The sequence below is a fragment of the Lupinus angustifolius genome, chromosome LG11 (genome assembly GCF_001865875.1).
Source record: "Lupinus angustifolius cultivar Tanjil chromosome LG11, LupAngTanjil_v1.0, whole genome shotgun sequence".
Classification (NCBI taxonomy): Eukaryota; Viridiplantae; Streptophyta; class Magnoliopsida; order Fabales; family Fabaceae; genus Lupinus; species Lupinus angustifolius.
This window is the reverse complement of record NC_032019.1, coordinates 11,366,363-11,382,372: the sequence shown is the minus strand read 5'-3', so window position 1 is coordinate 11,382,372 and position 16,010 is coordinate 11,366,363. Positions and strand designations below refer to the sequence as shown.

At 35.7% G+C, this 16,010-nt stretch overlaps 1 protein-coding gene across 2 annotated transcripts in view; it reads right to left on the bottom strand.

Annotated features, from left to right (window-relative positions):
- The window catches only part of LOC109360831 (ATP-dependent DNA helicase homolog RECG, chloroplastic), a 20,270-nt gene extending 6,763 nt beyond the window's left edge, over positions 1-13,507 (bottom strand). Inside the window, exons 1-10 of one of the 2 annotated variants that reach the window (XM_019605975.1) lie at positions 13,344-13,507; positions 11,635-11,737; positions 11,416-11,539; positions 10,149-10,691; positions 9,933-10,045; positions 8,978-9,212; positions 2,716-2,879; positions 1,917-1,998; positions 835-924; positions 56-289 (exon numbers count right to left, since the gene is read on the bottom strand). In XM_019605975.1, the coding sequence (XP_019461520.1) occupies positions 56-289; positions 835-924; positions 1,917-1,998; positions 2,716-2,879; positions 8,978-9,212; positions 9,933-10,045; positions 10,149-10,691; positions 11,416-11,539; positions 11,635-11,699 (1,650 nt within the window). In that variant the 5' untranslated portion in view covers positions 11,700-11,737; positions 13,344-13,507. The remainder of the gene's footprint in view (positions 1-55; positions 290-834; positions 925-1,916; positions 1,999-2,715; positions 2,880-8,977; positions 9,213-9,932; positions 10,046-10,148; positions 10,692-11,415; positions 11,540-11,634; positions 11,738-13,343) is intronic. The other variant, XM_019605974.1, reaches the window with a different exon arrangement.

The window sequence follows — 16,010 nt, the reverse complement described above, 5'->3', positions numbered from 1 at the left end:
TATATATATATATATATATGATTGTAAGTGAGCAGCAAGATAAGCAAAATTAAACCTGCAGTAGCCGATTCATAGGAACTGGTCTTTTAAGATCCCAAATGATCTCTGAAACAGCATGCTGTTGACTAGAAGTAAGAGTATATGGAAGAGTCTCCAAAAAGTTCTTGGTGAGAGAGGACCATTCCTCTGTACACAACGTATTATTTTTCGGTCTTCTATACTTATCTAGCAATCCATCCTTTTCTATTTGGGTACCAAGTCCTTCAAGCATTTGGAATAAGCGTCCTAACTGACAAAAGGCAATTTAGCTAGGTTAAATTAGAAAAAATTTGAAACATATAAACGGAATCATAAATTATTACAAGTGGTCATAATAGTGAGCAATATATCTTGGGTGAACATCGACACCTCCTGAACATATGAAAACTTAAATTTAGGCTAAGAAATGGTCACCTTAATCTAAATTTCATTGAACCTTTCAAAAGAAACAATTTTAATTCTAACAGCCACAGGATAGCTAAACAATGACCAAGCTACAACAGTTGAAATATGTTACACAGCCCTTGTTTAAAGTGAAAGGAAATGATCCATACGTAGAACAATGGTCAGTGGTAACTTCCAAAATTCAAATAGATAACTGAAAGAAATGACTTATGTTTGAAACAAAAAAGAAATGACTTATGTTTGAAACAAAAAAGAAATGACTTTAATATACCAAATCTTGTGATAAACCAATTACCGGAGGACTGACGATGTAATAAAATAAGAGAATTTTTTTAAAACTATACACATATGATACTGAAAATAGAAATGCATATGAAATGATTACCTTACCTGCAAATAAAAGAATTCATCAAATATAAGTCTCTTGCGGGCCAAATCAGCTTCTTTTATGTTGTTTGGTTTGTGGATCCCAAAATATGCCTATATTGTTAACATTAAAGAATTTAATTTTTCAGAGAAAATATGCTGAAACAGATGACAGTAAAGATTCAGAAAGTGGGAACTCAATAACAGTTAGGCAAAGAGGCCATAGAACATGTGTGCAACCTTTCCGACCAAACACACTACAGGACTACATAAAACACAAGAACTCGTAAATAGTAATAGTTTAACACATTTAGTAGCAAATATTAGCAAGGATATAACATATAGTAGACTGGACATATTAGCACATGTTAGAACATTAGTTGCTAACTGACCAATAAATCTTTATCCATGTGAGCCAGTCAGCCAGTGTACGATTTAACTTTACATTTTGAATGACATAGTTGCTTCAGGATGACTTGTTTCTTCTTTTTCTGTACATATTTTCTCTCTCCTAAATTTCTTCATCCCCTAGTATCACATCGTTTTGCATTTCATCAGCAGGCAAATATTTCTATGTTGCAGACAATACTTGAAGTCAATACTGCTAAGCAGGTCAATTTTGATATGGCAGGTGATAGAACACTAGAGTGAAATTGAATAATTTCATTGATGAACACAAATTACACAACGCACAGAAATAAACTTACTGCCCCAGAGACGTAAGTCTCGTACTACACACAAGACAGCAATGGCTTGTTGTCACAGGGACGTATGTCTCCTACAGAGAATATTATGTCCAGACTTACAAAATAGCAACCCACATATCTCCTTTACACACCAGCAGTCCATATTTCTAATAGGCTAATACACAACTTCCTAGAACTGCCACAGCAGTTATTACAAAACAAACACTTTTCAGACACAACATAATTTCATAACATATCCCTAATATTCCTCCTAAATACATAACTACTTATAACTATCATGACAATTATTTCTGAAGAATAGATGAATGTCCATTTAACTCATGGTTCCTATCAGTAGATATGAAAATTTCAAATAATTTCATCAAAGGAATAAAGATTCTAAAAGTTCGGAATACTTACATCATGAAGAGTTAACAGTCCAAATTGTTCTATGATATCTTTAGGAATTGGATCAACATTGACAGGCAAGGCTTGTAAAGCTCTGGAAGAAATTAAATAGTGATACATTTAAAATGGTGTTACCATGTATTGTTTTCCCTTTAAATCAGAGGAGCGAAAGAAGCCGTACTTATTAGCTAAAATAGGAGTGAAAAATAAAAAAAGGTACCATAATGAAATGCTATATAGCCTATAATTCCACGTTAGAATGCCCCCAATCTGAGGTTAGAAACATACAGATCAGCTTTATTTTGATGAAATGGTCGCGATTAGTTTAGGGTCAGATTTTATTCAAATTGGAAAAGTTATTATTCGGGCACATATTTGTAGCAATAAACATTTTCTTGAGCACAGACAAGATTTTATGTTTTTCCCAAGTAAGTTCTTGAACAGGAAAGTCTAATTTTTCCACCCACTAACATCCATTTGGTCTATTACCCTTGTTAGTGATGTGTAGTAACTTTAAGTTTTAACACTTTTACCATAACTCAAGGGATAACATAGCATATTTAAGCAAAAAAATAAAAAGAAGAAAAAGAGAAATTGCAAAAGAAAAAACATTAAACATGATAGAAATATCTTCAATTTAAGAAGAACTAACTACTGCTCAAGTGGTTAATGAAGTGCCAGATGTAAGTCACAAACAACTTCAATCTCATTAACTAGCTGTAAGGTTAATTGTTCTTGCACCTAGAAATATTTTTACAAAAAATTACTTCACAGATACAATTCTGACTCACGGGAATTTGGAGGCACAAACCTTGCAATAATGTCCCTCAGAAAAAGTGGCTTCAAACCCCCTTTTGACGGGTAGATAGGATATGGCCTCTCTCTAGCGCAAAAGGATAAATCTTTTCCATCTTCGAGCACATCAATATTATATTCTCTCATCTCATAATGATCTCTAGAACGCATAGTCCTGACCTATTTTAAAGGGCAACAATTATGTGCTGTCTTACTAAATTGACAAATAAAATAAAACAGAATATTCATGCATAACTGAAAGAAAGGGCTTTATCTTAGTGCAAGTATAAAAATACTAAGACAACTCCCAAAATTAACTTCTACTGGAAGTATAAAAAATAAACCTAATTAGCCTTTTCTTCAATTCAAGAGAAATTGTTTAGTGGGACCTCAACTCTTAGTTGGAAATCATTAACAGATCTAAATTACAGAATTTACGAGTTAATGACCTAGACTTATATATATATATATATATATATATATATGCTTATGTTGGATAAAAAATTCTTCATGGCATCAATATAAGTAAATGTAATAATAATATTTTCTTATCAAAATAATAACAATAATAGATAGACAATAATAGTGATCGAATGAAACAACAATCATTCCTTATCCCAATAGGTTGGGAAGAATTAAATATTTTAAAAATATTAAAATAGCATCTAATGCCTTTCAAAAAAAAAATAGCATCTAATGTATCAGACATAAAAGATAAATAAGAATTGAGAACATAATTTTTCGTCACCCATATATACCTACTTGAAATTAAATTTCAAAATTTGAGAACACATTTAATAACTTAAGTGGAGGATTTGTTATCACCCCCCCTAGTCATATGTTACTTATTTTCTCTTCAATAACTTTTTCCATAAAAGAAAAAGCAAAATGACTTCAGATTGAAATGTAAGCATTTTGCACCTAATGGTACCTAAGTTAAAATCCCAACAAAATTATTATCTGGTGGTTGGCAACCGAACTCATTTATGATAGCATCTATGAGTGATAACACTGGTATCGTGAATGTTAAGAAATATAGAAGAAGAATTGAAAGGAAATGCCCCTACCCAAAATCAAATTGATTTTGCTAGGGTTCTAAGTAAAAGTTTTATTAGATTGAAGAAGAAGATTGCACTAGAGTAGGTTACAAGGTTCCCTCGAGCCTTTTCTCTAACTGATTCCACAATCAGTTCACTCCACACTCTTCTAACTACCTTTCCCTCCACGGCATAGTTGTAATTTTGCTATCCCTTAGCCACACACCTCTTTTCCCTCTCTTATACACGTTCTTAATAATAGGCTTTAGCCTATCAATACCCCCCCCCCCTAAAAGAACCAACCTGTCCTCAAGTGGAAAGTCTGGAAACATCTCTTGTATGGCTGCTGCTCCTTCTCACGTAGAGTCATGGTCAGGGAGATCCTTCCACTTCACTAACACTTCTAGATTGCCTTGGTTATCTTCTCTGTTGTTGATGATGTTTTTTGGAATGACCTCCAATTCTAATTCCTCATTTAACATAGGAGGCTGAGGCTGAGGTAGTTGGTAAGGTTTTAATGCTTTCTTTAGGAGGGACACATGAAACACAGGATGAATTTTGGCCTGAGGAGGTAAGGCTAGTCTATAGGCCACTGCTCCCAACTTTTCTACCACCTCATAAGGGCCATAATACCTGGGAGCTAACTTAGCACAGGGTCTGTTAGCCAAGGTCTTGAGCTTGTATGGTTGCAACTTGAGGTAAACCCAGTCATTCACTGCAAAGTCAACAACCCTTCTATGCTTATCTGTTTGTTGTTTCATGAAGTTCTGAGCTCTAAGCAGATTATGCTTTAACTCCTCCAGAACTGCATCTCTTTAGTGACACAAGTTGCTCACCTCCTCCACCTTTGTTGGAATAGCCCATGCCCTCAACAATGTAGGGGCTTCCCTACCATATAATGCTCTGAAAGGAGTCATCTTAGCAGAACCATTGTAGTTGGTATTAAACCAGAATTCTGTCCAATGCAACCAATTCAACCATTGTTTAGGCCTTGGACTCACAAAGCATCTTAGGTATGTCTCTAGGCACCTATTTGTCACTTTTGTTTGCCCATCCGTTTGTGGGTGGTAAGAGGTGCTAAATTTCAACATAGTTCCAGATACCCTCAACAATTCCTTCCAAAATTGGCTTAGAAACAGAGGGTCCCTATCAGAGACTATGGATGAGGGAAAACCATGTAGTTTGACCACTCCTTTTATGAAAACAGAGGCCACATCCTTGGCAGAGTAAGGGTGACCTAGAGCAAAAGCATGCATATATTTGGTGAGCCTATCCACCACAACAAAAATAGTGTCCTTCCCCCTTACCCGAGGTAACCCTCCTATGAAGTCCATGGATACATCCATCCACACCTGTTGAGGTAATGGCAAAGGCTGCAACAACCCTGTTTGGGCCATGGTGGAGTATTTATTTCTCTGGCATACCTCACACCCCTCTACATAGCCCTTAATATATGATTTCATCCCTTCCCAAAATAGAAAACTAGCAATCTTTTTGTAGGTTCTGAAGTGCCCAGAATGTCCCCCCATTGGTGTCTCATGGCATTCAGTCATGATGATAGGTATCCTAGTAGACCCCTTGGGTAAAACTAACCTTCCTTTGTAGTAAAGTATCTCTCTCCTTAATTCATAATGAGGGTGAGCCTTGGGAGAAATCACCAAGTCTTGGATGAGCCCCTTCCATTTAGGATCATGTTGTAAATCTTCACTCCATGAGTCCACTTCTCCACTGGATAGAATAGAGATGGCTGAATACATTAATTTCCTTGAGAGAGCATCTGCCACCAAATTCTCATGCCCTGGCTTGTACTGGATCTCGAAGTCTAGCCCCACCAACTTGACTGCTCACTTGAACTGTTCCTCTGTAAATAACCTCTGCTCAGTTAAGAATTTCAAACTCTTTTGATCTATTTTTATGATAAAGTGCCTACCCATCAAGTAGTGTCTCCATTTCTGGGTTGCTTGAACCAAAGCCATAAGCTCCCTTTCATACACAGATTTTTGTTGAGCCCTTAGAGATAACCCCTTGCTCCAAAAGGCTAAAGGCCTTCCACTCTGCATCAAGACTGCCCCTAGCCTCAAACTGGATGCATCTGTCTCTACCACAAACTCCTCGGTGAAATCAGGTATAGCCAACAGAGGTAATTCTACCATGGTTGTCTTCAGTTTCTCAAAAGCCTGGGTAGCATTAGGAGTCCAGCTGAAAGCATCTTTCTTGAGTAACTCAGTAAGTGACTTGGCAATTTTTCCATAGTCCTGGACAAACCTTCGATAATACCCTATCAAGTCCAGAAATCCCCTTAACCCTTTAATATTAGTAGGCTGAGGCCAATTCTTCATGTCTTCCACCTTGGTTGAATCAACAGCTACCCCCTTCCCAGAGATGATATGCCCCAAATACTCAATACTTTGCTGGCCAAAACTACATTTCCTCTAGTTGGCCTTGAGTGAGTGTTGAGTCAACAAGGTCGGTATGGTGTGTAGGTGCTGCATATGAGTGGTTAGGTCAGGGCTATTAACCAGGATGTCATCAAAGAAGACTAAGGTGAATTTCCTCAAATAAGGCCTCAATATGTTATTCATGAGGGCTTGAAAGGTAGAATGGGCATTAGTCAACCCAAAGGGCATGACCAAAAACTCAGTGTCCCTCATGAGTCCTAAAAGCGGTCTTAGCTATATCCTTTTCTCTCATTTTGATTTGATGATAACCTAACTTGAGGTCCAATTTAGAGAAGATTTGTGCCCTCCCAATCTCATCTAGCAATTCCTCAACCAGTGGAATAGGAAATTTATTTGGGATGGTGACCTTATTAACGGCCCTATAATCAACACAGAACCTCCATCCCCCATCCTTTTTCTTTACCAAGCTAATATGACTAGAGTATGGACTTATGCTTGGTCTAATAACCCCAGCCTCCAACATCTCAACAATCAACCTCTCTACCTCGGCCTTCTAGTAATAGGGACACCTGTAGGACCTGATGTTGGTACATATGCACCTTCCTTTTAAGTGAATTGCATGATCATGCCTTCTATGGGGTGGTAGGCCTTGGGAATCTTGAAACACTTCTTGATATTGTTGTAGCACTCCCTGTAACTCATCTGACACTACTTCAGATTTAACAAATGGCTTTGGATCACACTAAATGACCAACCCTTCTCCCTCTTGTTTCAATATCTGCATAAGAGCACCTAAGGACAACTCAGTCCTGGTTAAGGCAGGGTCCCCCACCAATGTGATTGTGGAGTCTCCTCTTCAAACACTCAGTGCATCTTGCCAAAGTCTGCTCTGATTTCTCCCAATCCTACTAACCAACCAATTCCCAGGACCAGATCTACCCCTTTCAACCCAAATAAGTAGAAGTCTTGAACCACATCTAAGCCTTGGAGGTTTAAACTGAGTTGAGCACACTTACCCTTACACCTAATCTGGTGTCCATCACCCACCTCTACTACATAGGCCTTGGTTTCTTCTACTCTTAGTTGCATCCTATCTACCAAATCTCTCGCAAGGAAATTATGAGAGGCCCCACAATCTATCAAGACCACCACTGTTTTACTCTTCAAATCACCCCTTATCTTCCATGACTTGGTAGAGGTGAGTCCCTTCATTGAGTAAAGGGATAGTTGTAAGAAATTAGCTACTTCCTGTTCCTTCCCTACTTCCAACTCCTCCTCACCTTCATCATCTTCAGCAAGGATTATCATCCTTAGTTGCCTACTTTTACATGTGTGATCCCTAGTGAATGACTCATCACATCTAAATCATAGACCTTTTTCCCTTTTTTCTTTCATCTCTACACTTGTGAGCCTCCTATAATCACCTCTACCCTTGGACCCTTCAGCATCTTGGGGAGTCTTAGTGCTACCAGTAACACTACCCACTTCTGATCCTTCTCTCCTCTTATTACCCATAGTAGAATTTTCTACAGATACTACCCTGCTGAATGAATGTCCCCTGTAAGGCACCCTAGATCTAGTAGGGGTATAACTGGTTCTCCTATTCGTTACTACATTCTTTTGTTCAATTAGAATAGCTTTCTTTATGATCTCAGGTAAAGTTCCCAATTCATATAACTTCACCTCAACCCTAATTTCTTCTCTCAATTCGTTTAAGAAAATTCCTCTAACATAGTCCTTATTGACTTCTTGCAAGGCTCCAACATATTTTTCAAATTCTTCAACATATGCTTCTACACTGCCTTCTTGTTTTAAAGCTAACAATAATTCGAAAGGATTTTGTGCCATTGAGGGTTGAAATCGTCTTACCACAGCCAACTTGAAGTTGTCCCAAGAGGGAGATGGATTGCAACGCTCCCACCACTGGAACCATCTGAGTGCCTTGCCTTCGAGGGCCACCATGGTAGCTTGCATCCTTTCCTCCTCTGTCACTGCACGCAAACTGAAGTACTTCTCCAACCTTTGCACCCATCCATACGCATCTTCTCCCATGAAGACTGGAATCTCCATTTTGCACCATTTGTCGTGAACTGAACGTGTTTTATGACTTTCTATTTCTTCCTCGTTCTCGCTTCCAATTCCCACTAATTCACATCCCAGGGAAATACCTAACTTCGTTGCAATTGCTTCAAGAAGATTTTCTATTTTTTTTGGTTCGTGCTTCATTGAGCTCGAGGCGTAACTGTATTTCTTCGCGTTCCTGCCTCATCTCATCTCTTTCTTACATCCAGCTATCCTTCTCCTTGGCCATTCTTCGCGTAGATACCATGCGCAACCTTCAACACATGGTGGTTCTCACTTCCCTCAGGCACCAGAACGGTGCTCTGATACCAGTGATAACACTAGTATCGTGAACGATAAGAAATATAGAAGAAGAATTGGAAGGAAATGCCCCTACCCAGAATCAAATTGATTCTGCTAGGGTTCTAAGTAAAAGTTTTATTAGATTGAAGAAGAAGATTACACTAGAGTAGGTTACAAGGTTCCCTCGAGCCTTTTCTCTAACTGATTTCACAATCAGTTCACTCCATACTCTTCTAACTACCTTTTCCTCCACTCTAGTGTTTACTTTATAGAAAAATCCTAACCAACAATTAACTATCTAAGGGCATAGCTGTAATTTTGCTATCCCTTAGCCACACACCTCTTTTCCCTCTCTTATACACGTTCTTAATAATAGGTTTTAGTCTATCAATGAGCTTGAGGAAAAATCAATTCCTCCGGTTGAAAACTTGCAATAGCACATAATCAGGGTGGGAAGGGGGGAATAAAACAAACTTACCTTGCCACTCACACATGCTATGTCTCCCTCTTGATACTTTTTTTCAAGACTTTTAAGGAAGGGCGTAAATGTAAAACGTGCACCACGAAAAAATTTCTTTAAATGCAAATAAATTGTCTTCTCTGGCCTCTCATTTGCATTGCCAGTCACATGGTCAGAAGTTGATTCACTATCAGAAACCTGACAACCCACAACCACCTCAAGAAATGAAAATGAACAACTAGCTCTGACTCCCCTGCAAAGGGAATGACAAACTTAGACGTATAGAATATTAATTTTAAATGACCATATGTTCCCAAAGATAGCAGAAGTAACTTTACATATATTGACATGTACATAGACAATGGACACATGCGAAACTCAGTGACAGGAACAATGAAAACTATTGTTTAAAGTTTGAACACTTTAAAGTTGTGAAGTAACCATAAGAAATCAGTTTAACTAATTCACTATATTAAGATGCTAACCCACTTAAAACAGAAATTGAGAGAGGGGACTATATTTGATGATTACCCATTATCCATAGTTCCCTACTTATGCTGGTGCTGTGGTGCATGTGTGATAAGTTCTTAGATAGACATAAAAGATAAAAACTTCCACTATACTAGCACTACAATCTCAAATAACAATTTAACGATTCGGTTATTGTGTTACTTACAGCTGGATATTTTAGTCCTATGATAATAATTACACATGCACTAAGTAAGAATGAAAGTGGGAATATTGAACATTTCGAAAGAAAATTTCTGTACTTATAATAGACCATATAGCACAGCATGGCACTAGTTTTGCTATGTGCCAGAGGTTGAGAACAGCAAAGTCAATAAGCTAGAGGTCTATGATCCACACCCTCATTCAGTGAAAGGACAAGCACCGACATTCTGAGAATGCTTAACCAAGAGAAAAGGACACGAACATGAACAAAACTGGTCAATAAATGAAAGAGGGTAGTCACCTTGAAGATAAGACTTTTCCAACAAAAATCAAGTATTGTCCATCATCAATTTCAGCATGTGCATTCTGTAGATTAGCATATGATCGTGGAAAATGGTGCAGCATTTTCCGTAACTACACGTAAAAGGCAGGATTAATGTAAATCGCAAGCCATATTTTCAAAACAGAAAATCCAAAGAACTACACACTTTCCGAAGTCCACAGTTTGGGAACCCACCGTGTGAAACCCAGAATTATCTAGCTGTTGGTAGAGCCTCTTACTTAATCTGGGTAAGAAACTGATAGGTTTGTCAAGAAATAACTCATTGAGTTGAACGTTTGACGATGACTGAAGCCCCTCTTTCTCTTGAGAAATCTCCCTGGTGACTTGATTATCCAAGTGTTCTTCATATATTGAAGACATTGAATCAGGTGACAAAGGACAAGGAAAGGAATCTTCTGTTCTTAAGGTGGAAGATGTTACACTAGAATGGTTGACATACAGAGAAGGCAGTGCTTCAGAGAGAGGATTTTGCACCCACCTTGTCGCTGAAGGTTCCGAAAAATATTTTCCAAAATCATCTGTCGCTAAAATGCTCGTCATTTCAGAATATGGTGTAGTCCCGTCATACAAATCCACTTGAGGAGCATTACCCAAAGTAATTGATGGAAATCGCTTACATATCAAGGAGATGTCCAAATCATCCAATGCGTCTTTCAGATTCTTTTCAGATTTCTTTTGACCATTTCCAGGAAGGTTATAATCCATAAGAGCAAAAACCTGCAAGTTTAATTAATTTCATTCAATTAAAGAAGTTAGCTTCATATGGATGGTCATAGACATGTATAAAAAGATTTATTATCTGGTCAAGGATTCAAACTAGTCTACTATAAAAAGAATGTCCAGATGCAATCAAACAACATTATGATACATTTTCCATATACTCTAACATAAACCATTCCTGAGACTCAACCAAATAATATGTTTTTAGCAGTCAGCCTTTTACATGGTATCACAGTCTCTTTTCAGAATGTTATGTACATTGTCCTCGCCTTGAATCAAACAGGCATTCACATGAGGGAAAACATGAGAAATACAACCATTCTTGAGCCTGCATTTAACAACCTAAGTTATTAGGACATCATTGACAAAATTAGTCTCAATATATCCACATCAATTATAGCAATACCAAGTAAATCAATATGTTAATGAATACGAAAATAGTTTCACAGATATTGCCAGGACATTAATGTTTATATTTAGTTTCATATATTGAAGAAATTCAGTCGAGAACACTGGAATGTAAAAGTTTACCGTCAAAGTTTTACAATAGTTCAAGAAGACAAGAACTGAACTTCAAACTTTCCTCTTTCATAATGGAAAGCTAAAACATTCAGTTATTGGAAAGTCAAAAAACAAATTAAAAATCACATCAAACTTTTGACAAAAACAAGAAGCTCGACAAAATATTGACATACAACAGTAGATACACGCATTAGTCTACCTTATTATGCAACTTTGAACTGCTTTTTGCACCACATTGGTCTATTTCCACAAACGTTTTTGAAAACTTATGCTTTAGTCGATAACACATTATTGAAAACTTTAAAGGGGAAAAATTACTGCACCTGAAACAAGTATTGGAATGTCAGGCATGTGTCCTCTACTTTCATCATTGCACTTATCATAAGCCTAAACGTAAAATGAGAAAAATGCATCATACCTCGTTCTTCTATTGAAAATGGCCAAATAACCCCCCTTGCCTTGAAAGGCAATAATACTTCTCATTTTGTTGCCACTAAAACACTGGAAAGATCAAAGAGTCCCTTCAGGCAACACGAAGTTCAAAGAAATGAAAACTACAGGGCAAGTATGAGAAAGGCCATCTTGTTGAATTAAAAACACCATGAACCACACAGAGCCATAACCACATAACTCAGTGTTAAAAACCAACCTTTCTATATGCTTAAATCTATAGGATGGTCGGTTTTCTGTCATCCTATCACAGCTTATTTGTTATTTTTAAATTAAAATTTCAAACCAACCCGTATGTCTGCTGTCTGTATATTGTTCACATTTCAAGCAAAAAGAACTGGCATATAAAGGATCTAAACTACAGATTAAAAAGTAAAAACAAAACTATTACAATGAATACACCCAATAGCTTAAGTTTTTAGTATGATTGGTCCGTGACATATACTACTCAAACAAAAAAGCATATTCAACACTATTAGCACATTCAAAAAAATCCACCAAGAGACAAGGGAAACTAGACTAAGTCTAAAAGGATTCCTAGCTTCCTAACCTATCGCTTTTGGGGTTAATGGCCGAAAGAGACCAGACCGTTTAACCATCGCTAAAGTAAAAAATATAAAAAAAGTAAAAATAAATATTAGATAAGTAAACAAAAAATAGTAAAAGTCAAAGAGACAGAGAGAGCTAATAATAAAAAAAGAAAGTATTGCAAAGAGTACAAGTGCTTCAGTTTTCATTTCAGAAGCCAATCCAGATACACGAAAAAATAGAAATAATAATATTTAAAAATGTGTTTTTTCAACCCCGTAAACCGTCTATCCGCTTGCAATGGTAAGATTGCATGTCTCCCCTCCCTAGACCCACTAGATGGATTTATCGTGCATTGGGCTACACTTTTTCAATCAACAAAAGCACATCCAGAAACAGCACGTAAGTCTTAAACAGTGAAATATAGCATATTCATATGAATTAACTCATATTCCCATTTATAATTCGTTGTCTCTTGTGCAAACACTTCAGTATAACATTCAAGGGCATTTTTTGGCAAAAACATTCACATAAATCACATTGCAGAAAAAGAGTTATCTAGAAACCAAAACGTCGCTAAGACTGCGTTTGTTTCACTTGTTTCCGCTAAAAACACTTTTTATTAAAAAAACCACTTCTATAAAGTCATAGAATATTTGACGGTTTAATAAATATAGACATAATCCTAGAAGAAGAAAAATCAAATTTCTGCTCAATTGAGCAGCTTCTGATGAAAAAAAACAACTTTTTATTTTATCATCGAATAAATTATTTCAAAACAAAATCAATTAAACTTAAATTATACGCGAAAAAAGAAAATTAAAATTTATCCAAAACAGAAAGCTCTAACTTTTATTCTGAGTCTCTGATTTCCAAAAAAAAAAAAAAAAAACTTGTGAAGGATAATGCTATGAATAGCATGCTATTCAGGAATCTCAAAGTGAGTAGTGTCTCTAACCACTGAAGAAGATTGAAAAGAGGAACACGGAACACACAAAAATTAGTGCAATCTCAAGCAATGAAATTGATTATAAGGGTTAATATCAAAAGAATAAACAAATTACATGCAGGAAAAGCTTCAAAAATAAGATTTTTAAAGGAAGAACAGAGGTTCGGTGAGGAAGAAGCTTAGAATCCTTGAAAAATTACCATGGCAATGTAGTGAAGGAGTTAGGTTGTAGGTGCTGCGGCGGTGGACGGTGGCGACCGGTGACGAACACGACGGCATTAGAATCAGAGACATAAAATAAAAAGGGCTTTTGGTCTGGCTCAGGCTCGTTGTGGAAGATGGTTTGAGTGGGGGTTTTATTTTTTAGAGCTTGCAATTTTTTTGTTAGAAAACTTATTTGTGAACTTTTTCTAGCCCACAATTTTTTTCCTTCACTCTTTTAATTCTATTTTTTCATTTAATGTTGGTTCATTTATTAAATTTTTGGTCACTTGTCTTATTATTGTTTTTTTTGTACAATCAGGTGTATCTTTTCACCAATTGGGTAAGAAATTAAGTTCTCTTTTATATGTGATTATATTTCTCAACAAGTATTATCTATAGGAATCGAACTATTGATATTTTGATTTTACTAGAGATTTAATAAAGTCTTACACCGTTATATCAACATCTTGTTATACTTATTAGTCACTTGTATGGATGTGTTAAGTCTCTCCTTCTAATTGTGATTAACGAGCATTAACAGATTTGATATGAAGGTCAAACTAAAGTAAAAGATATTAAAGTATTTTTTGTGTAATTAAATGTATCTTCTTACTAACTAGCAAGATACCCGTGCATCAGCGATGCACGGGCAATACTTCTTTGCTGCAAGATTAATAACACATATTACATGTACATTTATATGGTTAAAAAACATATGTTACTTGTGCATTCGTATTGTTAAGAACAAACATGTGACCCGTGCATTCGTATGACTAAAAACACACATGTTACTTGTACATTCACATTACTAAGAAAACAATGTTACTCATGCATTCACATAGTTAAAACACACATGTTACTTATACATTCACATTATTAAGAATACACGTCTTACCTGTGTATTTGCATATTCAATCACATAAGAAAAAGAAATGACAATTTTTAATTTGAATTTTCTAATGGAAATAACAAAGTGAAAGTCTGAAACATGATACCATATTATTTTTATTAAAATAAATATTTTAAAATTTATAGAAAATGAAATGATTTTTTCAATTTTAAATACTATTTTTTTAATGAAAAAATGGAAATCAAATCATTATACTTATTTGAGTTTTTTTATTAAAAATATATTTAAAAGTTATAAAAAACTTCAATTTGGAATTTGATTTTTCAATTATAATAGAGAAAAATTAAAATTCAAAGAATCTAAAATATTAAAATTCAATTGGAAAAGTGTTACAAAACTTTGATGAGGTGTAACAATGCAATTATTCTTAGATTAATAGTAAACGTTAAATAATATACATAGCTTAGTGTAAAGAAATAGTTTGGATGTGAAAAATGATTTCAATCTCATCTAATGCTCAATGTCTATTACATTTTAACATAACAAAACATAAGTACGGTAAACACTCAATTTTGGTGGGGTGGCAACATAGACCAATCGCTAATTAATATTAAATTATTAACATATAAAATATATAAAAAGTAAGGATAGTGTGGGAAGGTACATAGTAATAACATGTGACATGAATGAGTTTTTTTTTTGAATTTTTTAATAACTTAGAACATTTTAAGATGGGAAAATGTGAGGAGAATGTGACATGTGACATATTTTAAGATGGGAAAATGTGATGAGAATATGACATGTGACATGAAGGGAAAACATGTGAGGAGGATGTGACATGTGGCATAAATGAGTTTTTTTTATTATATTGTTAATAGATAAGGAATTAAAAAAAATTGGATTTGTGTTGGATTAGTCATAATTAATAAGAACGTCAGACGCGGATCAAAAGATATATAAAGTATGGATTTAATATGTATACACTGATAGTGTAAGTGTTTTTTACACTTTTAGCAAGTCTCCATTATTTATATGTTAGCTAGTATTGACTTTCAAATAAAAGTATTATAAACTGATGGGTGATGATGTACCGACAGTGTATGGATTTTAAACTCGTTTATTTGTCATAAAACTAACTCGAGAATTACTTGCTGTACTAAACAAAAAAAAACATGACGAGCAAAGAAAATATGGGAAATACTCTGCTTCATGTAAATATATGAGTAAGATATCAATCTCCTTTCATCACATGTTGATTAAGAGACATGATCTACTTGTTTTAAGACCTGAGATGGATTCAAATTCTTCAATCTAGACACATTCCAAATATAGAAAGAGATGAAGATTTAACACATTACATAATCAAATTGATAGTCAACCAAGGGAATCCAAATTGGATTTAATATCTGTCTCGCTCCGATTTTCGGTTGCACGACTTCTTAGAGTCACCACTACATTTTATAGTTAAAAATGTAGAAAAATCTTTTAAGCCCAATTACCTTGGGCTTTTGGATTTTTGATATCCAAGTTCGGGAGTCGGTTACAAGATAGGGAAGGTATTAGCACCCTATCTGTCCGCCTTAAGCGGTACCCTTCATTAAAAAATATGACTTTATTATTATTATTATTATTAAATGAGTTAGGGATTTGGCGAGGCACCCATGCTGCCAAAGTGATTCAGGGATTTGCTGAGGCACCCGTGACGCCAAACGATTCAGGGATTTGCTGAGGCACCCGTGCTGCTAAACGATTCAGGGATTTGCTGAGGCACCTATGCTGCCAAACGATTCAGGGATTTGCTGAGGCACCCGTG